This window comes from Pseudopipra pipra, chromosome 15 (genome assembly GCF_036250125.1).
Source record: "Pseudopipra pipra isolate bDixPip1 chromosome 15, bDixPip1.hap1, whole genome shotgun sequence".
Classification (NCBI taxonomy): Eukaryota; Metazoa; Chordata; class Aves; order Passeriformes; family Pipridae; genus Pseudopipra; species Pseudopipra pipra.
Genome location: NC_087563.1, coordinates 7,999,926 through 8,023,595, shown reverse-complemented (window position 1 = coordinate 8,023,595; position 23,670 = coordinate 7,999,926). Strand labels below are relative to the sequence as shown.

The 23,670-nt window shown below is 53.5% G+C and overlaps 1 protein-coding gene and 1 long non-coding RNA gene across 4 annotated transcripts in view; both read left to right on the top strand.

Annotated features, from left to right (window-relative positions):
• Positions 1-823: 823 nt before the first annotated feature.
• LOC135422488 (uncharacterized) lies at positions 824-6,255 on the top strand. The gene is made up of 2 exons (XR_010434501.1): positions 824-2,716; positions 4,687-6,255. It is a non-coding gene; the product is annotated as an uncharacterized LOC135422488 (long non-coding RNA).
• A 10,317-nt stretch (positions 6,256-16,572) lies between these two features.
• ARHGAP26 (Rho GTPase activating protein 26) overlaps positions 16,573-23,670 on the top strand; it is a 116,368-nt gene continuing 109,270 nt past the window's right edge. For 2 of the 3 annotated variants that reach the window (XM_064671654.1, XM_064671656.1), the window contains exon 1: positions 16,573-16,898. In XM_064671654.1, the coding sequence (XP_064527724.1) occupies positions 16,745-16,898 (154 nt within the window). In that variant the 5' untranslated portion in view covers positions 16,573-16,744. The remainder of the gene's footprint in view (positions 16,899-23,670) is intronic. The other variant, XM_064671655.1, reaches the window with a different exon arrangement.

Here is a 23,670-nt window from a genome sequence, read left to right as displayed (position 1 = left end):
CCCATAAATAATGCACACTTCCTGGGGTTGTTTGGAAGCACAGTGAATAATTAACTATGGAGCCCCGAGGAAGCTGTAGGTGCTTCTCTCTGCCTGGCACCAGCTCACGCAGGCAGTGTGTGTGTGGGCAGCTGAGCCCCAGCACCTGCTGCCCCAGCAGCTCCTTATCCCCACAAACCACGGTCCTGCAGCAAAGACAACTTAGGCGAAACGTCCTGCATATTTAAAATGAGATCCATAAGATCCCCCAGCCTTCGGCTTTGGTTCCATCCCTTTTGGAGTGGTATTCCTGGAAGGACTCAGTGAGCACTGCTCAGCCCAGTACAAGCTGGGTACTTCACGATGGTAGAAAGCCACTCCTGCCAGAGCTGGAGGGAGGAAAAGGAAACCCCAGTTGTTCCCCAGTGCCACACGTGTGGCCGAGCTGGTAAGCTTGGCCAGGAGTTCCGGAACCAGGACCGTGCGGTGTAGACTCTTTAAGAAGGGGCTCCAAAGCCCCTGGGAGGCTGTGGCTCTGCAGGGTGCTCTGCCAGGGGGAAATGGGGAATTCTGGAAGAGGCACTCACCTGAGGGTCAGTCGGAGTGTGCAGGGCTGGGTGGCAGAGGCGGCTGGGAAGCTGGGGTCACCCTGCCCCTTGCCCCACTTCCCGGAGCCAGCAGCTCCCACAGCAATCGTACCCACACCCCTCGCAGCACTCACGGGTGTCCCAGAGCAAGGCAAGGTCCCTCAGATGGGCACAAGCACCGGGAATGTGCCAGGTCCTGGGCAGTGGCTGGTGTTGGCCGGCAGACACCAGAGCGACACCGTGGCTGGCAGTGCCGGCTGCTGCTCTGCACCCACATAGGACAAGGAAGTATGGATAATCCTTCGCCTTGCTATTTTTTTCCTCTCATGTGATCTTGTTTTTGGACAGCTATTTTGGGGCTGGACTCCAGCCCAGGTGAAAGACAAGGATTGAATCCAGCCTCCCCCTTTCCCGGAGGCCCTCCAGGACCTCTGCCTGTCTGCTTGCAGGATGGGGTGAAGCCCTGCCACCGGCTCATGGTCCGTGCCTGCTTCCAGCCCTTTCCCTCTCTTGCTGCAGAGCCCTTTCTGTTGTGTTCTGCTCTGTGCAGCCGAGGGGTGATGGAAGCAGGCTGTGGTGAGCACACTGTGCCTGGTCACCCCACCATCCCATGGCCTCCCCCTGCCCTTTGGGACCAGGGCTCTCACTGGCACTGGCTCAGCTGCAGAGTCGGAGTCTCCCCAGCACCATTTGCCTCTTTCTGCCCGTTTCCCCCCCAGACCAGCCTGGCAGGAAGCTGATGGGAGATAAATGCATTAAAAATATGCTTGGAGCTTTTAGCAGCCTTGGAATGAACCACTGAAAGCCCTGACTCTGTGTGCTGCCCATCATTCCCCTCCTTCTGGCTGGGAGCATCCCACCAGCACCTGGAGGAGATGGACAGGTGGGGACATGGGTGAGGGGGGGAACTCTGGGGGTCTGTGCTGTGTCCTGCCTGTCCCTGCCCTAGGGGCTCTGCTGGGGACATCCTTGGGCACATCCTGGTGTCAAACGCTCAGCACTGTCAGGACTGACTATTTTAATCCCATTTATGTCTTTCAGCCCCACGGATGAAGTTGAGGGGGGCCAGTGGGGTGCTGGGGAAGGGCAGCCTGGCTCTGTGGCTCAGGGGATGCAGGAGTGACCCCTGCATGGGCAGGAGTGGGGCAGAACATGGATGTCTGGGATGTGACACTGGCTCTCGCTGTCCCCACGTGCAGGTGTCACTGCAGACACATCCGTGCCCTTTCACGGTGGATGGTGGGAGGAGTGGGTGCTGTCACGGCACGTTTGGCTGCCTAAATTGGGTCTTTGTATGACTGAAACTCGTTGATGAGTCTCAGAGAAACCTGAATTTCCCTCTCCCCAGTTCAGCTATGAAAGAAGAGGGTTTCAGCACTGACTCCACAGCACTGTGGGCAGGTGGCACATGGCAGCACGGGACAAGCGAAGTACAGGACCCACCATGTGAGACTTCAGTCAGAGGTCAGTGTGATTTGTGTTACAGAGAAATGGGTTATTCCAGAGGTGTGTTACATGAGTGGAAAAATTCAGGTTCAAAAATTTGAGGCCCATTTTTTTCAGCCTGTTTCCCAGTCTTTATTTTTTTTTATTCTATATATTAAATATATATAAAATATAATAAATACATAAAATGTACATTAAATATATATAAAACTATAAAGTTAAAATATATTATTTATATGTAAGAATATATGTAATTGTTTTCTTGTTACTACTGCCCATTAAGCAGTTTTAGGTCACATAAGGACTTAATAAGGAATTCCTCTCTGACACCTATTAAATGCTCTCTTCTCTTTTAGGGGGAATGGGAACTTTCATCATGAACCCCACCAGAGTCAAAGTTTTTCTGTTGCACTTGCTGCAAATTATGGTATTTATAATAACGAGGTGAATTTTGATAACCATTAACTCCTAAGAAGCCAGTTTACCCCTTTGGAACAATCTCTGGGGAGGGCTCCGGGGGAAACCAATTACTTTATAAAAGTAACAGAGGTTTTAGCAAAGGAAAAGATGAATAAAACGACTGAGAAGGGAAAACCCTGAAGAAGAGGGAGGTGCAGGGAGGCGTCGGGGCCGCCAGAGGGCGCAGCGGGGCCGCAGCTGGAGCATCTGGACACAGCTGGATGGGGAGGCGGGCACCGCTGGGGGTAAGGCACAGCTGAGTGGGGCACCGCTGGGGGATGTGGCACATCTGGGGCACAGGGCAAAGGGGAGAAGGGGCAATGGCACTGCCGAGGGGGCACGTCTGGAGCTGGGGCACAGCTGGGGCCCTGGCACAGCTGTGTTGGCTGTGGCACAACTGGCAGCCATGAGGCATCTGAAGCTCGTTTAGGTGCAGCATCCACAGCTGGGGCATATCTGAGTGGCAGCAAAGCTGGCAGTTCTGGCCGAGTGGCAGCAGGTACATCTGGCACTGTGCACATTTGGTGTCACATCCACATGCACAGCTGGCAGTGCACCCACCTCTGGTACATCTGGCACTGTGCACATCTGGCACCGTGCACATCTGGCACCTGGTGTCACACCCATGTACTCATCTTGTGGTGCATCCACCTCAGGTACGGCTGGCCCTGTGCACAGCTGGCAGCGCACTCACCTCTGGACCTGGGTCCCACGTTACCTCTGCTGTCTTCCAAAAGCCACTGCAGGTGCTCCAGGCTTGGTTTTGCTTCCTGCATGAGCACAGGTGGGGATGAGGCTCTGCCCCTGTAAGCAAGGCAGGAGCTCCTCATTAAGATCCTCTTGCTCTGCCTGATCTCTGCCAGAACCTGTCACTTACCCAGCCAGACACACAGGACTGTAATTTTGTTTGTCTTTGCCATGGTCTCGCACATTGCTCTCAGTCCCAGCTCCTTCACCAGGATCCTTTTGGTCTTTCCCAGTCACCGTTTCCCAGGAGGGAGCACCCCATCCTGAGGAATGACTCCCAGCCTTTGTATTTTAACAAATTGAAACGAACATTGTTTACTCCCCTCGGCACTAGTTCAGAGTCAAGAGCTGATTCCCAAAGGACTCTCCTGGATACACTAACCAAACGAGGCCTCTTCTCTTGTAATTACATTCCAGAGACAACAGACGTCTCCTGATTCATTTAATATGTGCCATGTCGTATTTAGATACCTAACAGAAGCCCTATTACCTTAAAAGTCCTACTATTATCAAGTACTGACTTAATTACAGTTTTATCTAAAAATAGATCAAGTTAGCTTGACAGGAATCATTTGTCCTTCTCCCCTGCTTCCCAATGATGTTTCTTCCCTGCAGTTCCTGCTCCATCATGAACAGCATCAATCCACTGACACAGCTTTTTCCTGAGACCTGCCAAGAACCCACCAGCATGCTTGCTATTCCCTCATCCCAGCCTTGCAAAATATAGAATCATAGAAATCATAGAAATCATGGAATGACTTGGGTTGGAAGGGACCGTAAAGCTTGTCTAGTCCCACACCCCTGGGCAGGGAGACCTTCCACCAGACCAGGTTTCTCCAGGCCCTGTCCAACTTGGCCTTGAATACTTCTAGGGATGGGGCAGCTGCAGCTTCTCTGGGCAACCTGTGTCACTTATATATAAACACAAATCTATATTTATATCCATATTAAAAACCATGGACTGCCCAGGAGGCTCCTTGGGCTCAGGTTATCCAGCTCTGGCTGCCTTTAACCTTCCTGACTTTGGGAGCTGCTGCCACCCAGGTAATTCCCCTGAGCAGGAAGTGGTGCATCTCTGCTGCTCCTTCATCCACCCTTTGTCGTAGCTGCTGTTGTTCCCAGCCCCCACCAAGGTGAGGCTCAGAGCCAGTATCTGCTCATCAGCATCACTTTCCTCTTTCCTCTGATTGTTGTGTGGTTTCCACAGCTTTTGTAGTTGCCCTTGCTTTCCTGGAAGCCAAGCCAAGGCAGTTTTCTTCCCACTTGGGAAAGAACTGGCTCCGTGAGCCAGGGCGGTGTCTGTCACCGGCAGTGGTGGCTCGGAAGGAAAGGTGGGAAAGTCCCTTCTGTGTAGGGCCCCCTCAGAGCTGTCCTGGCTGGTCCTTGTGTGGTGCTGGGCTTTCATTTGATTTCCCATGTGCTTGACAATGGAAACAGACTTTTTTTCTCCTCATTTTGGCATGAGCAGGATGAAGCCCAGTGGATGCTGGCACTGCGGGGCTGGACCTGGCAGGACTGAGGTCACAGAGATGGATGGACTTGAAGGATCTCAGCTCTCCCAATGTGTGCCACTGGTGGAACTTTCTTTGCCTTGCTGCATCAGAAGGTTTTTGCTCCCTCACTGCATGAGGGGAGGGCAAGGAGGGCAGCCCAGGACCCCGGAGCGTCAGCTCTCCCAGGAATGTCAGCTCTGCTCATTGCAGCATTGGATTTTCTGATCTGAACCCTTGATGAAAACTGGGACTTCTGTGTCTGAGAGCTGCTCCAGGAGATACCTCACTGCCCAAAATCTCCAAGAATTCCTGATTTTGTCTTTGTCAGCCCAGCCACTTGTGCAAACAGCGTCAAGCCAGGGCTGGGCACACAAAGCAAGGTCGGTTATAAGCCGTTCTCCTGGAACAGAGGCACTTGGAGCCGGCACAAAGGAATCTCTGTCTCTCCCCTGCACTGGCATCCTGGCAATTAACCCAGAAAATTGCAGTTTGGCCTTGTCCTGGGTGCTGAGTGTGGGGCTGTGCAGTGTGGGGGGGGTCTGGCCTGGCTGGGGGGTCTGACCGCGCTGTGGCCCCTGGATGCACAGGGAAATGGAGTGGTCAGGGTCCAGCTGGGAAGTACCAAATGAATGGGGAACTTGCCCACTTCTAGAAGAAGTGAAGGAAATAATTTGGGTTTTTACACTGAATTGCATTTAAGAGATTTTTGTCCAGAAAACAGCAAAATTAGGAGCCACCTGGATCATAAAATCGTGGAAGAGCCTGAGCTGGAAGGGATTCACAAGGATCATCAAGTCCAATTCCTGGCCCTGCACAGGACAACTCCAAAAACCACACCATGGATCAAACATGGACAACCTGACAGAAGCACTGAGCTGAGCTTATCCCCGTGGAACAACGTGTCACACACTGCCAGGGACATGGGAGCCCAGGGCAGAGCTCGGCTGGCGGAAACTGAGCCCTTCCCTGCCAGGCTCCTGCTGGAAACAACAGCCATCCAGAGCTAAACACAGCACTGTGGGAAGTGCTGGTGAAGCAGATAATCCACAGGCAGAGGCTGTGACAGTCCACTCGAATATGTCATGGCACTGTCATCATTAAAAATACAGTAATTGGGTGCCTGGGCTGGGCCAATGTACGTGTAGGGGAAGTACTCTTGATTAATTAAAAAATATTCTTTATTCAGTTTGCCACTGCACTTCCTGCAGATCAAATTAGGAGAGATGGATTCAATTGCAAAGTAATCTTTTAAATCTTTGCATCTGTTCCTTTGAGAATTTTTTGTTTCATTTTTTACTATGTAAAGTCCCCAGCAAAGCTCACTGCAGCCACTAAAGGAATGGAAAGTGAGGGTATTAATGGTAAAAAACGGAAGGCAGTGAGGAAGATAGTAAGTCATGCTTAAAGGGTATTGTAGAAACTGCAGTTCACCCAAGTCCAAGCCACTAGAAAACAAATATTTAATTGTACAGTAAATAACATATTTTTACAGTTCCAAACCATATCACAGAAGCCAAGTGAATATAAACAAGCATATGAATGGATTGCAGAGCCCCTGGTCCTCCTGTGTCCTGCCACGGGATGGGGACAGCAAAGGGACCCAAACGGGAGGGGAACAAACAAGGCCAGACCACTTGACTGGGAATCATTATTGGTTTCTGGGGGACCCATTTCTGATTTTTGGCATGGAAAGGGACCTCTGCTCTCTGAGAAGCAGGATTGGAAAGGAGAGTGCTGTGGGGGGACACGCATTTCGATGCTGACCCCGGGAAGCTGATGTGTGGCTGGGCATGGGCAGAGTGGGCAGCAATGCTCGTGTGATCCCCCGAGGCTGCTGTGGTGCCTGGAGCAGCCAGGGATGCCCATGGGGCCCCCTGGAGCTGCCACAGTGCCCGGCACAGGTGCAGTGCCCGCGGGACGTCCCAAGGCTGCCACGGCGCCTGGCGTGCCCTTGCAGCAGGTATCAGATGAGGAGCTCTCCAGTCTCTGGATGTTTTTAATAGCAAGTGGAATTGCTCCCCATCATCAGTATCTTATCTGCACGTTTCAAGGGCACGTCCTCTGCCAGCACCTCCATGAAAGCAAACACGGTGCAGTGCCCGCACCGGGGTTTGCTCGGCAAGGTGAGTGTGAGGAGCTGATCTGGTTACTGCGCCCCTGCCTCGGGAGCTGCACGTGCCCAGACATACCCAGCGCTGGGAGGACACTTCACACCATAACCTTGAGCAGATGAAATATGTGCCTGGAAAATAATTGAGATGATGAGGATAATTTTGTTCTCCTGCTCCCACAGCTGCCGCCTCACGTGCTGTCTCAGTCACTGATCTGTGGGGACAGGCAGGTTTTCTGGCTGGGTGATGTGTTTTGGTGCTGACATGATAAAAGTGGGTTAAAGAAGGCACCAAGATCTGGCTGTTGCTGGCATCACTGGAATGGCACTGTCCATCGTCATCCATCTCCTTGGAGAGCTCTGGGCTATAGTGGAATGTCACACCACTGAGCTGCAGGTACCAGCACTGTACTGAACTTCACACCCCCCCTCCCCCCCAACCAGTTTAACACCCACCTGATGTTTGTTGGGCCTGTGTCTCACCACATGCTGCTCCTTGGGGGATGCTGTACCACACAGCCCACTCGGTTTGCAGGCAAACCCAGTCCTGGGAGGCAGTTTGCATGCCTCACTGCCACAGTCCAGTCTCTGCTCCCTACCCCCTACAAACCCCTGGACATGGGCAGGCTCTGCAGGACATTGAGTGGGAATGCTGAGCTCCAGCCTCTGATCCTCTGGGTTTGGAAGAAGCCACCTCCCTGAGGCAGGACAGAACTTCCTTGAATTCAAAGCCTTGGCTGCTCTCTGGCTGTGGGCTCAGCTGCTGGACACACGGATGGCTGGCACAGCTCCCCACAGGGCTGCTCCTTATCTTCCTTCTTACATTCATTAATTGCAAATCTGTTTTCTGGTTCTTATTCCCTTTTCTTGTAAGCCAGTCTAGCTGCAGCCTGTCAGATCCTGCCCCTTCCAGCTCCTCTTGGCCAGCCGGCTCAGCACCCCTGCAATCCTGAGGCCCCATCACACCCAGCCCCTTGGGGACCCTCACAGTCCCTCAGCCACCATTCCCTGTCTTCTGCTGAGAGATGGAAATGTCAACCCCTGAGAGGTCAGAGCAGGGGACAAATGACACGCACAGCTAAAAACAGGTGGAGGTGACTTGGGTGCAGGGTACGGTGACACCGGGGGGCTGCAACCTCTGGAGGGTTGGGCAGGGGGACCACGGTGACCAGCTCCTCCAAACTCCAGCCCTTTGTCTGGACTTCCAGGCATGGTTGGGATAGTTAGTGGGGAATTCCACAGGAATCTGGAGAAGCTGTTTGAAGATATTTTTATGCAGGAAAGGCAGTGGCCTTGCCTAATTATTAAAATTCAAACGATTTGTGCTTAAGCCAACAGTAGGGAGTTGCTGTAAAGTGGCACATGTGTAGGGGTGGTCACTGAGTGCTGGGGAGAGGAAAATCTCCATCCACATTCCAGAAACAGAGACAGAAAAAGAGGGAACATCGAGGTCTGGGACCACTGAGCAGCACCAGGAGGAAATTACTATTTACACAGGGAGAGGCAGCGCTTACATCCCTGGTACGGGTCGTACCAGGGCTAATGCACAGCAGACATCTCTGGAGCCCCTCCAAAAAGGAAACTAGAGTTTGGTTTGGGAACTTCTGGTTCTAATTCCTGGAAACACAGCTTCAGCTCAATTTCACAGTGGTTTGTGACTTTTTTCCAGTGGTTATACAAATTTTGGGAAAACATTCCTCTCCTTGGAATTGTCTTGTGATAATATAACCCCACTTAAGTGGTCGGAGGTTTTGTACAGCTTCACACCCCTCCAGAGGTGCCTGTGAGAAGCAGCCCCCATCCTCCTGGCATGGATCCTGCCCCCTTAGGCACAGGAATCCTTAGGGATGGGTTATCCACTGCATGTCTGCAGTCTGATTCCAGGCTGCCACTGGACTTTGACACATGATGAAGGCAAGCCCAGAGTGCCTGTGGGACTGGGAATTGAACTCATGGGGCAGGCTTGGTCCCAGCTGGATCCCTTTGGTCTGTGGAATGGGATGGCCTTTAAGTTCCCTTCTGTGATTCTATGACTCTGGTCTTCCAGGTGCTCCCTATGAAGGGCTGACCCTCCCCAGGTGTTGCTGGGAGAGGGATCAGCTGCAAGGAGTGCTGATGGGATACAGGGCGGAGCAGGGTTTAAGTACTGCTGCTCTGGGGGACTGTAACCTTTTGGGGAGCTTTGCAGTGCTTGTGGCTGTGCTGAGCACCCAGCCTGGGAGCAGTGGCACCTGCTGGGATCCTCCTGGGATCCTCCTGGGATGCACTGGGACTTGCCTCCAGCTCCTCCAAAGGCAAGTGATTGAATGGGGCATAGTAGTGTTTAATGCAGCTAATGGCCAAAACCTTTCCTGCCTTGGTTTTGGGCTTGGTGCAGGTTATGTCTCTGTATGCTGCTTGCTGCTGTTCTATCTCTAAGATGTACATCTAAGCTTTTCTAAGCATCTCCAGCTCCTTGGGGTTCTGCTCTCCTGCCTGTTGCTCCCTCTTCTTACCACAAGTCCCTGTGTAACACCTGTGGAATTCTTTTTCCATGGAGCATTATAAGACCAAAGCTCCCATGTAGAACATGGATAAAGCTGATATTTTGTGTTTGGAGAGGAAATGAGTGGCAGCTGCTTGGCTGGGGCTTTGAGGAGACTTTGTATTTCCCCAAAAAATAAAAGTAAGAATAGACAGACTGTTTGGCCTTTCCTGACAATGAAACTTTGTCATTTCTATAATTAACTCGGTTATTTAAATACTTCTTCCATAGATATCTTTGAAGATTTCATAGCCCTCGGTTCCCTTACTTTTCCATTTCAGCTTCCTGTACTGCAGTGACTCCCAGGGGCATGACTAATGACTAATTTCACTTTTCCATTTAATTGAGAGCTTGTTTCTGACTTTGCCTTTGTATGTTTAGCTGTACCTTGGGCAGCTGCTTGATGCCTTATCCCTGCCCAAAATGCACCTGTCAGGCCTTTTATCTTCTTCCTGGAGAATTTAGAGGACATCTATGACCAGCTCTTTCTTCAAAAAATATTTTCATCACAGCAATGCATCCTGGGTTTTCCTTATTGTGTGCTGTGTCTACCCCTCCCCTCTTACGGGATTCACCAAAAAAATCCCAAGGTTGAAACTCTTCTTACTTATGTATGTCTTATTGTTTTCTGTTGGTAAGAACTTCCTTAAGGGCCTGTAGTAATGTTTCCTTTGCCACTTCTCTGGCACCTGCAGGGAGCAGATTCCCTTCTTCCCCCCACTTGCTAAATATCCACTACTCTGCTCTGCAGAATCCCTGGGCAGGTGAGGCCTGGATAGGAAAGGAGCTAGTGAAGCTTTTGGACAGCATGGTGAAAAACCACAGATGAAGGGAATGGTGATGCTGGAAGCCCACCCTTCCCTCAGGATGAGATGTAGCCTGGACCATGAGTAAGGGAACAGTGATGATCAGCAGCACTAACCCTGTCTTTGCCTGAAGGTAACTAAATATACAGATACGCTAGTAAACACTGGAATTGTGGCTGCTCCATCCCTGGAAGTGTTCAAGGCCAGGTTGGATGGGGCTTGGAGCAGCCTGGTCTAGTGGAAGATATCCCTGCCCATGGCAGGGAGTTGGAACTGGATAATCTTGCAGGTCCCTTTCAACCCACACAGTTGTATGAAATTCCCTTGTGTGATCTTCCTGCATCACGTTAAACGTGCTAAATGCCTCTAGACATCCCAGCTCCGTGACCCAGCAATATCCTACCCTCATCTTTGTGCTTGAACGAGTGTCACATCTCCAGAAGCTGTGACCTTGCAGCCGCTGCCTTCGTGATCTGTAACACAGACGGGCTCACGCCGCGACGGCGGGTGATAAAGCAGAGCTTTGTTCTGTCCCACATGTGTGCACAGCGCCGTTAACATTTACAGTGGGAATGCTGCTCCAAAGGGAGACAGAGAACGGGTCATTGTGGCTTGAGTCAAACAGGGACTTGTGCTGCCGGGAAAAGGAGCCTCTGCAATCTCCCCATTAAGACATTACTCTTTAAAATAATGTTTCTGGTTTGTAAGTTATTTTATGTCCCATTCCTGGGCAGGGCAGGGTGACCACAGACCCATGCACGGTGATTCTAAAAGCTGCTTTTCATGGTGCTTCAGCATAAGGCTCCCATGGTGCCTTTGATCACCATCAATACCATCACCAGATTATGGAGAGACAAAAGAAACATTGAGTGTGGAAGCCTGACTGCAGCATCATGAAGATCATCCTGGAAACAAAAGTCAAAGCTTAACATCAGGCTAGGAAAAGCCACAGGGGTTTTTGAGTATCACTTTGCTCTGGGGAGGACCCTGGTTTGGCATCCTGTCAGCAGGATGGGATGGGGTCACAAACTTGGACAGTGGGAGGGAAGTTTGCAGGGTTGGAGCAGAATTTAAACCTTAATGAAGTAGTAAAAATGTAAGTAAGCTGCCCCTGAAATTGGGGAAGGGAGAGGCAAGAAGCATTCTGGGGAATTGTGCCAAAAATCAAGTGGCAAAGTACCACCTCTGCAGTGTGAAAGGACAGACCTGGTTAGCAAAGCTGAGGGGGCAGCTGAGGGGTTCAGGGATACACATGGCTGCTCAGTGTTTTGGCCGAAGAGTAGTGAGAAGGTTTGCTTTTATTTTTAACAAGGAATCAAGGGAAACAACTTCCTAAACTGGCTAAAAGCACAAGAACCAGAAAACTCTTGAGCCTGAGGAGTGTCCCTGTGCTTGCTGCACCAGGAGCTGGGTCTCAGTCTATCTGCTCTGACACCTGCCAGGAAAATGAAAGCGAATGGTGCATCTCCTGGAGACAGCTCCCCTCGGATGCACTGCCCGTGGGCTTTGTCCCTGAGATTCCTGCTGTCTCCTTGGTGTTCCCAGATGCCTCCCAGAGGCACGTGCCAGGCGAGTGGCTTGGCAAAGGCGGCGCCGTAAGGAGCTGGCACGTCCTGGGCACGTCTGGACGGGTGCGAGCGCTGCAGAGCACGAGCAGGAGGCAAAGCCAATTAGCCTAAATAGACAACAGGCTTATAGCAGCTACGGTTACAGCACCGTGCTCTCTGTGGGGAAGAGGAACTCATTGCCCAAGGCATGAACACTGATTTAGGGACCTGGAAGGAGATAGATGTGGAGATCATTGTGGCAAGTAGGACACCGCAGGCTGACTAATAGTATATCGCATCGATATTCCCATTCAAAGGGAAACCAGCTTCCAAAACCAGTTACCAAACCTCTGGTGTCTGGGAAGACTTGGCAGCACAAGTGGCTACTGACGAGTATTGCAAAAAATTATTGGAGTTAACAAGTGTGAGCTGAGGAGAGTTTGTAGATGGAGCAGGAACCCCAGCCTGGTTTGCTTTTCACTTCAGGGAGATCTGTCCTGCTGCAGAGGCTGAGCTGTGTCACTGCTGTTCCCATCTTCTGTCTTGTTTCGCCCACCCCTGCAAATCTGCCTGAAGGCCAGGAGGAGGGACTGTAAGGAGAAAAGTGAGCTAGAGAAGGGAAAAAAAGAACTGAGTAGGTGGAAATTCATGTGTGATTGCTAGAGGTGCAACGCGGGAAGGAAAAGTACTGTTCCACTGTAATATGTATATATATATATATGTAAAATCATGACAGTTATATGTAAAGCTCATAAATGCTCGGTGGAGGGAGCACTCTGCTACACTGAAGGTGTCACTAAGGCTGTTTGCTGCATTCACATGGAAAAGTACCAAATAAGAACACCCAGAGCACACTTCCAGGATGACATGGGAGAAGGGGAAGCCCTTGGTGTTGTATTGAATGCAACCCTGGAGTTGTATTCACAGCCAGCAAAAGGTCCATGGTCAAGGATCAGATCTCTTGGAAAGTTGTCAGTACAACAGGTCAATACATGCCCTTTGTATTACAACAGGGAATTCACAGAGATCCATTGCAGTGGTCTAATGTGTTATCTGGAACAAGGTTGTTTTATTTTTGCCATATACAATGCCTCATCTGTGCCTAGCTCAATAAAAAAATCCTGGGAGCAAGGAAGATGTGTGATATACAGTCACATAATAAATAGACCTTGAACATTGCTGCCCGAGGGCAATTCCAAGAAACCTCTCATTTAGCTCCTGGATTCTGACAGTCAGGATGCCTGTTGTTGTCTCCTGGGACTTGCTGAAATGCATTAGTGTCCAAGCCACTGGTGTTGTGAGACCCAGTTAGTGGGTTGTTTTCCACCCTCCTTTCCCCTGTAACACTGGTTCTGATTTTCACAGCAGTGGGAATGCTGCTGGGACTGGAGGTCATCCCCAAGACAAGCCAGTTGTAGGATAACCAGGTTTAAGGTCCCACAGCAGGGCTTGCAGTCCATGTGTGTGGATGCTGGTGCTCAGCACCGGCCTCCCTGCAGGGCTCTGTCGCTCCAGGACAGATGTGAGATGCTGTGAACTGACATGGGAACTCAGAGCTGCTGTGTGGGGATGGGGCTGGTTCCCCACCTCCCGCTCCTGCTGTCACTCTGGCTTTACCTGACTAGTGCCACTTAAGTGGCAGAAAGCTTTCCTGGAGGAGAAGTGGCTCCTCATTCCGTGTTAGCAATTGCTGCTTTATGGGGGACCAGTAACAACTGCAGCCAGCACAAGGATGTGGCAGGAATAGGGAGGTGGGGAGATGCTGTGTTCAGATGGGGAAGATGTTCCCAGTGGAAAACTCACCCTAAAAAAAGTTTCTGATTTTCAAACAAACCTGTTTAATTCAGCTGTGCGACCCATCCAGAGATAATGCTGGGACTGATCTGATGCTACTGGAGTCAAAGAATAATAGAGTGGTTTGGGTTGGAAGGGACCTTAAAGATCCTCTGGTTTCAACCTCCTGCTGTGGGCAGGGACACCTTCCACTACACCAGGTTGCTCCAAGTCTCTGCCCAACCTGGCCTTGAACACTTCTAGGGATGGGGCAGCTGCAGCTGCTCTGGGCAACCTGTGCCAGGGCCTCACCACCCTCACAGGGAAGAATTTCTTCCTAACATCTCCTCTAACCCTGCCCTCTGTCAGTCTCCCTCTTCCTCCTACTTGTCTGTGGCAGCCCCCACTCCTGCACCTGTGGTTACTTGATCCCAGAATCAGCTCATTTAGGTAGAAACTGCTCTTTTAAAATTTTTTTTTGTTTGTTTTTAAAGCTGGACTAGTTTTCTGCTGGCGTTGTTCCCCGAGCGAGTGAGCTGTGGGATGCGGGGTGGTGACTGAGCAAGGGAGAATGTGCTAATGTGTGGTCAAGGACGGGCTCGGGGGTGGGAGTGTGGGATTACAGCGGCCGCAGCTTTCATCTGCAGGAAGGATGTGTGAGCACAGCCTTGGAGAGGCTCAGAGGAGTGCTTGCTGAGCTGGTGGGCCCAGTGCTGTGCCTCAGGGATCCGTGGGCAGGGTTCTGTTGGGATAACGGCAAAGCTACTGGATCCCTTCACAGTGTCCAGCTGACTTGGCTCGCTTGGGGTGAGACAATCCAGTTGCTTAAAAAAATAAAGCAAGTAAATATGGCAGGGATTGCAGAGGGTTGCAAGCTGCTGTTAGTTACAGGCAGGAGGATGTGGAATTTGGGGGTTTTGGTTGCTTGTTTTTCCCTTGAGGCATATAGTGGGATTCCTGTGCAGGGCCACCAGTTGGACTTGATGATCCCTGTTGGTCCCTTCCAACTCAGGATATTTTATATTCTTTTACTGTTTGGAAGCACAGTCCTAGGAAAATGGAGCTGGAAGATGTTCATGGCTGTTTTTCCCCAGTGCTGCCCTGCTCTGCTCCCACACTTGGAGCTCAAACACAATGAGTGTCTCCAGGTGAATGAAGCCAGAAAAAGGGGAGAAAAGTCCTCACTGCCTTCCCGAGGCCTCAGTTCCAGTCCTGTGGTGTGTGTGGTGCTTCACGTGTGACAGAGCTTTGTAAGGCCTTGATTCTATCTTCATCAGAAAAGGACAGTCTGAGCATTGTCACTTTCTGTGGTTCTGGAAAAGTACTGAAATTTAATTTCCAGCCTCAAATATTCTGATCCTCTAAGGCAGTGTCCTATAAATCTAGTTACAGGTTCTTCTCTATTAGCAGTAAGTGCTGGAACACTTTTTAATATGAACGAGAACAATGGTGATGTAGAAGGATAAAACCAAAATAATGCTCCTGTGGCTTTGCACAGTGTAGAATTAAGGAACGTAATCCAAATAATAACATCTCGTGCTTTTATGGGGCTGTGTGCATATGGCGTAAATGACAGCTCATTAAACTTTATATCCTGCCTACAAGATAAGCATGTAATTAGTATTACATCCTTTTTTATAATTAGGAGGCCTCATCCAAAAAAATGTGGCTCGCAAACCATATTTGAAGGTGGTGACTCAGCCTGAATTAGGCTGTGGTGTGAAGATTGAGAGAATCGTGCTTTAGTGGATAAAAAAAGCAGAGACAAAAGGTTGAGCTGGTGTCAGGTTCCTGTGCCTGGATCCACCCGCTGGAAAACACAGGTGGATTAACTTTTTGACATCAGGCATGGGCTGGAGCCCATCCTGTCAGCCCAAGCTTTGTGCAAGACCATCCCTTCTCCCCAGTTCGCAGAGAAGCACGAAGCTGGCACAGGCCCCGCGTTGCGTTTCATGGCTGAGTTGACAGGAATGCCGCGCTCAATCCGGAACGAGCGCCACGCTGGGGCTCGTGTTCGCCAGCCGCCCTCGCCCTCCTCCCGAGCCTGGATGGCTGGGGTGGAGAACGGGGGAATTCCAGTCATCTGGGGATTATCCACAAATGTGTCTGTTTGTCACAGTCTGGGGTGAGAGGTCACTGCTGGCTCCACTGTGCATGTCTCTGCCCGAGGGGTGGCTCAGGGTGGCTTGAGATGGCTGGGTCTTGACTTGGTGCCATTGTTTACATTAGAAATTGATTTTCTCAGCTCCATGGGGCTGGCACTGATAGTCTCTCCTGTTTTCGAGGTGAGTAGCTGCCACCATCCACCTCATGGCAGCCAGAAAGACTGACGAGGAGGATCAGTTGTTTGGTGGGCTGCAGTTTGCTCCTGGAGGCTCCCAGCCGAGGGAAGGAGGTGATGAGGCAGCTGCTGCGCCCGGGCCAAATTCCTGGCATGTTCCTGAAGGAAACGGGTCGCAGGGCAAAGTGGCCGGGTGAGTGTGTGACGACAGCCATGGAGACAAGTGAACAGCCATCGTCCGTGGGACGATGCTCTTTTGGGGACGTCATGGCACTTGTCGGTGGGGTCGGGCCCCGAAGCCCCTCGGTGGTGCCGGCTGCTTCCGCCGCCCCTCCACGACCAGCCCTTCCAGGAGATTAAGGGTTTATTCTCTCAGCTCACACAGTAAACCCGGGCAATAATCTCCGCCACAGATGTGCGATGGGAGGAGAAACGTGCGAAGCCGCCACCCGGGCGGGCACGGGGCGGGCCGGAGCGGCGCTCCCGCAGGCCGGGGCGCGGCTTCCCCCACGGGCGGGCGGGGCCGGGTCGCGGGGACCGGGACGGGAGCGGGGCGGGGCCGGGCCGCCCCCGGGGCCGCCGCCGCGGTGTCACCGCTGCCCGCGGGCGGGTCCGGCCCAGGTGCGGGAGCCGCTGGGCCGGGCCCCGCGCGGGCCCTTCCCCGCCCCCGCCGCCGATTGGCTGAGCGGGCGCGGAGGGGCGGTGCCGGGCCCGCCCATTGGCTGTCGGCGCGCGGGGGGCGTGGCGCGGCGGCGGCGCGGGCCCGGCCCGGGCGGCGGCCCCAGAGCGGCGGCAGCTCCGCCCCCGCCGCGGCTCCGCTCCCGCCGCTCCGCCCGGCCCCGCTCCGCCCGGCTCGGCCCGGCCTGGCCCGGCACCGCGCTCCCACCGGCTCCCCGCACGGCCGGCTGCGCGCCTCGCCTTAGCAAACCTTTGATTTTTTTTTTCCTTTTTTCCCGGTTTCTTGCCGGTTTCCCCCCGCGGTGCCCGGCAGCATGGGGCTGCCGGCGCTGGAGTTCAGCGAGTGCTGCTTAGACAGCCCGCAGTTCCGGGAGCGGCTGCGCTCCCACGAGGCCGAGCTGGACAAGACCAACAAGTTCATCAAGGAGCTCATCAAGGACGGGAAGTCGCTCGTCGCCGCCCTCAAAAGTAAGTGCGGGGCCGGGGCGGGACCCCGCGACCCCCGGCTGCTCCCCTAGCCCCGGCCCGCCCGCTGTGCCCCGCGCTGCCCGGGCCGGGCTGGGGGCTTCTGCTCCATCGGGGGCCACGTGCACCCACTCCTGTCCCCCCTGCATGTTGTGGTCTGGCTGGGCCACTGGGATGTGCCTGGTCCCGGTCCAGCGGGACGTGCGTGATCCATCAGGATGTGCCTGGCCGTGGTTGCTGGGGACATGTGTGGTCCTGAGTCCTGGTCCTAGTCTATCTGCATATGTGTAGTCCATCAGGATGGATCCTTCGGGATGTGCATGGTTCTGGTCCTGGTCCATGAGGATGTGCATGACCATAGTCCATTGGGACATGTTTGGTACCGGTCCTGGTCCACCGGGTTGTGCGTGGTCATGGGACATGTGTAGTCTGGTCTGCCAGCTCCCAGTCCATGGCCCTCAGCAGTGGCATCCTTTGGGAGTGGTTTGCCTGGGTGATGGGTTGGTGCTGTGCCCACCCCTCCAGTTGTCCTCCGTCCCCTCGATGCTCAGGGTGGGGGGTGACCAGTGCCCCCACTGTGGCTCTGACCGGGCTGACCCCTCTATCCCCAATGGGGAAGTGTAGATGGTGTGGGGGGGGCAAAGCTGCAAACTACTATGGTGGGGTCTGGGTGGGAGGGGGATGCAGCAATTCAGGCTGTGGCTCCAGGGCTGGGGAGACCCTCACCTGTGGCTGGCAGCATCCTTGTTCCCCCTCATACCCAGGCTGGGCTGGCTCCTGTTCCCACAGCTGCAGTTGGGGACACCTCTGCATGGCCACCCCCTGCCATGGTGGGGTAGGCTGTACCTTTGGGGTGCCGTGGTGGGTAGGCTGCTCCTTGAGCTGTGTCTCTGTTCTTGCTATTGCCCCCACAGGCTTATTTGGGGCTTTTCCTTTTTTTAAGTTTATTTGGCCCAAATCACAGGGCACTTCCCCAGCCAGGGGGTTTCAGGCTGGCAGCGCGCATGGTTACCTCGCCAGGCTCAGCCTGCCCTGGTTGGTGCCATGGGGAGACAGAGGGACACAGGACAGACACGTGTGCCATGGAGCCCCTGTGGCATCACCTGCGATGCCCCAGCCTGGCCTCGGGGACACAGCAGGGTCATTGTGGGGCTGTGAGGCAGGGGTGTTGCCTGGGATCTGCAGGCAGGTGATGATCTGGCCAAGTCCACCACCCTGTCCATTCCTGGGAGAGCCGATTCCTGCTTCCTTGCCTTCTGATCTCACACTAAGCCCTGTGGGTGTAGTTCCCCTGCTCTGGAGTAGCAGCTGCTAACATCTGGGTTACATGGACTCCCATTGTACCAATTCTTGGCATTTTGGGTTAAAATAAACCCCAAATCCGACAGCTGTCATCACTTTTATGGCTCTGGAGGTCTGAGATGCATTCTGCTGTGAAGCGTTTGCCAAAGGCAGCCAGTGCCTGGCCCTGCCTGGAGTGTTCATTTTATCCCAGAACAAATCCTACAGCATTGTTCTTCACTGAAAATACATTTTAGGAGTTAACTGGTGGGTCCCAAAGGTGCTCGGCTCTGGGTTTAGTCACTGGGCATGTTTAGCAGGTGCTGGCCAAGGGGGCCGGCTGTGCCCTTGCCCCAGTCACTCTGTGTGCAGGTATTTTGGAGTGTGCTGTGAGCCCCTGTGGGCTCGTGGCTGTTGGTGGGCTCCTGTCCCACCGACCGTGGCCGTGCCCGCGCCCCAGGCTGCTGCACTGGGGCAGGAAGAATGCTCTCCGGCCTCCAGAGATAAGGATGTTTTTATGGCTGAATTGTTTTGTAGCCTCTATTGAATGCGTTCCTGGATTAGCCCTTAATTCCTGTACGGGGCCTGGGGGTTGTTCCACGGGTGCCCAGGCTGCAGGGACAGGAATAACACCGATTCTGCTGGAATGTGAATCAGCAACACGTCCCCTGCGCGTGTGCCACGGTCTGCAGGGTGTTTTGGGGGAAGGTTTGGGGGTGTGTGGGGCAGGGCATTGCCCGGGAGGCTGGGGAGGGGTGTTCCCTTCCTGGCTGGATGCTCGGCCACTCTGTACATCCTTCTGCTGCTGTAGGAGCGACTTCACTGGCTGAGCGGCTGCTCCGAGCTATGGTGCCTCTGACTGCTTCAGCAGACCTGGCACTGGACAGGATCTGTCCCAGCTTTCCCCATGTGTGTTGGGTCCAAGGTCTGATGTGTCTTATGAGCCCTTACGGATCATTCTGGCATCCATCAGCAGGGATGCAGATGCTGCAGGAGTAGGGAGCTGCTCTGCTGCCTGTTGCTTGGTGTTGCTCTCGTGTTTGGGGATGGGGGTGTCTCAGGGCTCAGGGCTGGGGATGTCACCCCTGTCAGTCAGTACAGGTGGTATCTGGGGCCACTCCTGGCCGTGACTGGATCTTGCATCTCTTACCCAGCTTTTATTTTTCTTTGGTGTCTCCAAATTGTTCATCTCCCCATTGCTGGGCATGGTGGCCTTATCTGACTGTCTTTGTCTACATGCTGCTCCTCAGCCGTTGTGGCATGTGGGTGTGGAGCCAGGCAGGCCCAGGGAGCAGCAGACCCCCGGCTCAAAGCACGCTACCCTCAGAACGAGCAGCTTGGAGGGTGTCTGGGCCCTTGGCACGGCATGGTGGCCTGAAGTGAGAGTTACGTGAGGTCTTGGCAATATCCTTGCTCATTTTCCTTCCTCTTGCCTTTGCTGAACATTTCACATCCTCTTTGTTTTAAGATGGGCATGATGGGAACGTAACTCCTTGCGTATCAGCAAGGGGTGGCTTGGACAGGCTGTGGTGGGGAGAAGGTGCTGGAGGGGGGAAGAGCCCTCGGCAGTGCTGGACAGGAGTGTTCTCCTGTTTGCTGCTTGGCCCCTTGCAGCTCCCATGCCAACACCAGTGTGCAGGGATGGTGAGACTGGATAAGGGCATGTAAGAGTGTCTCTGCACTTACAGAGAAACTCTTACAGAGTGTCTCTGTAAGAGTTTGGTGAAGGGACTGCTCTGCCCTGCTTTTGCCCTTCACGAGGTATGGAGGGAAATGGGACTGATTCACAGCTCTTTATCCTTCCCTTAGAGAAAAAATAAATTTAGAAGGTTGAAAATGATCCTCATTTGCTGAAGGGCCAGTCTTGCTAAATGTCTTCAGATGCCGATGGCATCTCTGGAGTGTGTGTGTATATGTATATAGATAAATGCTGTTGGATTTTTTTCTCCCCAGTGAGTTTCTGTACCCGTTTCCATTGTCTCCCTTCGCTGCTTGGCTGGTATTTGGAGTGACCTGGTTTTCAGCAAAACGTGTCCCTCTTCCTCCCTGATCCACCACCATAAATTATTCAGAAAGTTTTGCAGATGCAAAGATTTCGAGTGTGACATAAATAATGAACTCGAAACCTGGGTGCCGTGAAACTCGTTCTCTAGTGAAGAATCTGTGGTGACCAGTGGGAGCAGGGATGCTGAAGTATTTTGTCCCTTTGTGTGTCCCTGTGCTTGTGAAAGGGGCAGGCAGGGAGCTGTGTCCCAGCCAGCAGCTCGTCCCAGTCCCTTTGCTTCCATGGAGGGGGATATGGAGTCCAGGTGCCCAGATGGTGGTGCAGAGATGTCTGCAGCTTGCTTTGGAAGACAAGCAGCACATGTAAAGATGGAGGAGTGGGGGTGCAGGTGGCTGCCAGCCATCGCCTCCCCCACACCTTGTCGAGGGGCTGAGCTGGGCACTCTCCTCCTCCCTGTCTCCCTGTCCTGCCAGGCGCCATGTCCCCGTGGCGATGGGGCTGTCACCCCCTTCAGGCACTGGGCACAGCCCGGTGCCCTGCCACGTTTCTGCTGGTTTGTTTTGCTTCTTCCAACTCCCAGGCACTAATTTGAAGCCACTGAACCCGTCCACGCCCCGGCTGCTGCCGCGCTCCCATGGCAGAGGCTGCAATTTCATTTATGTGGTGGGGCTGGGATGGGGCCGGCTCTGTGAACCCTCTCCCCACAAGGAGCACAAGGGCTGGACCCTGAGGGGCTGTACCATGCCTTGGGTTCCTATGGGAAGGACGGAGGTGCCTGTGCCCCGAAAGGCAAAGTTGGGCTGGTTTGGTGTTTTGGATCACTTTTCCTTTGGCTGTTTTTTGTCTGGGTCACCACAGAGCTGTGGCTGGCAGTGAGGAAGGGCAGGACCGAAGGGGGATGCGGGAAGGGGATGATGCTGGGGTGGACCTCGATCCTGCAGCGGCCTGGGGCTTCCCTGGCCCCACTGGCTTCCCTGGCCCCACTGGCTTCCCAGGGCAGATACTGTGGTACCGTCTCACAGGTCTCATGCCAGCTCTGCCTTCCACCAGCCTGTCCCATGCTGGCTGCAGTGAGCAGCTGGGGTTTGCCCCTGCTCCCGGCTGAGGTTTCCAACTGGTGCATGTGGCTGACTGAGAAGTGTGGTCGCCCTGCTGTGCCTGCAAGGTGTGATTTTAATGAGTTGCCCCCTGGGATGACCCCTGTGTGCCTGCACCGTACCAGGGTGGTGGTGGTGGCCTGTGCTGCCAGGGGTGATGCCAGCAGGGCTTTTGCTGCAGCTGTGGGGTTTTTCCTGAGACAAATCCAGTTCCGGGGTTGCCGTGCAGCTTAAGATGTGAAGTGGGGCAGTTCCTGGTGGTGCTGTTGGTGTGCTGGGCTCTGGGATGTTCTTGCACACGGGTTCTGTTCCACATCTCAGCAGCATCTTGGTGAAATCAACCCTTTATAAAATGTCTGTGCCCGTGGCTGTGGGGTGGCAATGCTGTACTCAGAGCTGTGCCCATGGCTGTGGGGCAGCAGTGAATGGTGCTGGCACTGATTGTGCAACAGCCTGGAAACGAAAGTGAAACTTTTGCCCAGTGTTTACTTAGTTCCCTTTTGACACAAACAAGGCTTAGGCGGGTGATAAGGAAATGTTTCAGACTGGCCGATACCTTCAGTTGCCCAGTTTGCCACTGTCACTGCCTCTCCCTTCCTGCTCTGCATGGCCCCTGGCTCAGCACACTTGGTCTCCCTGGCGAGTGGGTCTGGGGGAGCCTTGACTCAAGTGGGCAGAGGGCAGGTAGACTGTAACAGAGTGCCGTGCACTCAAAATGCCCTTGTGTGGCTCTGAAGGGGAAAAGCCCTCGAATGTATTGGGGGACATGTCCTGTCTTGTGCTGCTTTGTAATCCAGTTCCATCTGAAATGACTGGTCCTTGTGCCCCATTGGTGCTGGGGAGGAGGAACCCAAAGCCCATCGTGGGTTATTTTCATCCTTTTTGCCCTTCTGGTCCCCGAAGCCCAAACCTTCCCACCATGTTTGCACAGAGGAGTGGAGTGATCGAGGTTCAGAGGTTTAGGTCTGGCCTTCCCAGGAACAGCCCCCTGTTTGTACAGGTGCAAACATGAGTGCTCAGAGCTGTGCTGCTGGCCAGGAGAGCCCTGGACTTTGCAGGCTCATGTTTGGAGGAAAAGGAGTGTTGTGCAAAAGTAACCCCCCTGCTGGGTTGCTGTGACCGCTGGCACTCGGTTCTGCTCCAGTTGTGCTGTGAGAATTGATGTTTGGCTGCTGCCATTGAGTGCTTGGTGCCAGCCACCCACAAGCAACATTGGGTGTGGGGTGGCCAAGGTGAGTCACCTGCGGCATCTTCTCAGAGCTGGGGAATTGCTGCCTTGCGGCACAGGAGGATTTCCCGGAGCGTCCATGTGGGAAGAGACTCGAGTCCCTTCCTGGATAGTGGGAGCCAGTGTTGCCCAAAGAGCTTGCCCTGTGCTCAGAAGGGTTTGGAGTCCCTGCCTGCACCCCCAGTGTGGTGGGTCACAGCCAGGCCCCCCTTGGTTTTCCCCCCACCTTGGCCAGGTGAGCAAACCACAGGGCTGGTCTGGGGGAAAGCACGTGGGTTTGGGGTTTGATTGGTAAAATGATTTGCTGCTGATTTTTCCTGCTTTGTTCACCTAGCCAAGGTGTAACATGGCTCCCCCGCGATGTCAGGATGTATTTTCTCCTCTTCCTTCCTGTGGGAAACATTTGGTGTAGGGAATACTTTGGGCCATGGAGAGGGATGTGATTACAGCCCAGTCAGTCCTGCACCAGCAGGGCCAAAGGCATGGAGGACTTCTTCTTTGCATGACCTGTGTGGCTTGTGCAGCCACATCTTTAATAGCTTGCCTGGGATTTTATTCAAATGAGGAGTAGGACAGGTGATAATACTCTGCTTAATTTTCAGCACAAATTGAAAGCTCCTGCTCTTCCTCCCCAGTGGAAATTAGCAACAGGAATGTGTTCCTGCTTGGGAGATGCTCTTTTTTTGTGATGGTGGGTCTGCACTGTGATCCCTGGAGGGATTGTGGTGCTAGCAGTGCTGGCTCCAGCGGGCTGCATGCTTATCCTACCTGGCTCTGCCTGAGAGGGAAACTTGCCCTGCCTGGGTGCTGCAGTGGCTCACCCATGTGCGCTGCTGTGGTTGTGATCCGTGCTGGAGGTTCCTCACAGCAGCCCTAGGGACCATTTGCCCATCTCCCAGGGGTACTCCTGCCCCAGCCATGACCCCTCAGTTTGGGAACTGATGGTAGGAGCCAAGCTCCCAGTTGGGGTGGACTTCTTGAATACTGTGGTAGCCACCAAACAGATGCCATGAGCTGCTGAGCTGGAGCCAGATTCGGCCTCTTGGCAGTGCTAGAGAGGGAAGCTGGTGAGCAAAAGGGTTTGGGTGTGCAGGAGAGGCTGTGTCGTGATTACATCTTTTAAATTATGCTGACAGAAGGCTCATTAACAGGGCTGGGAGATCT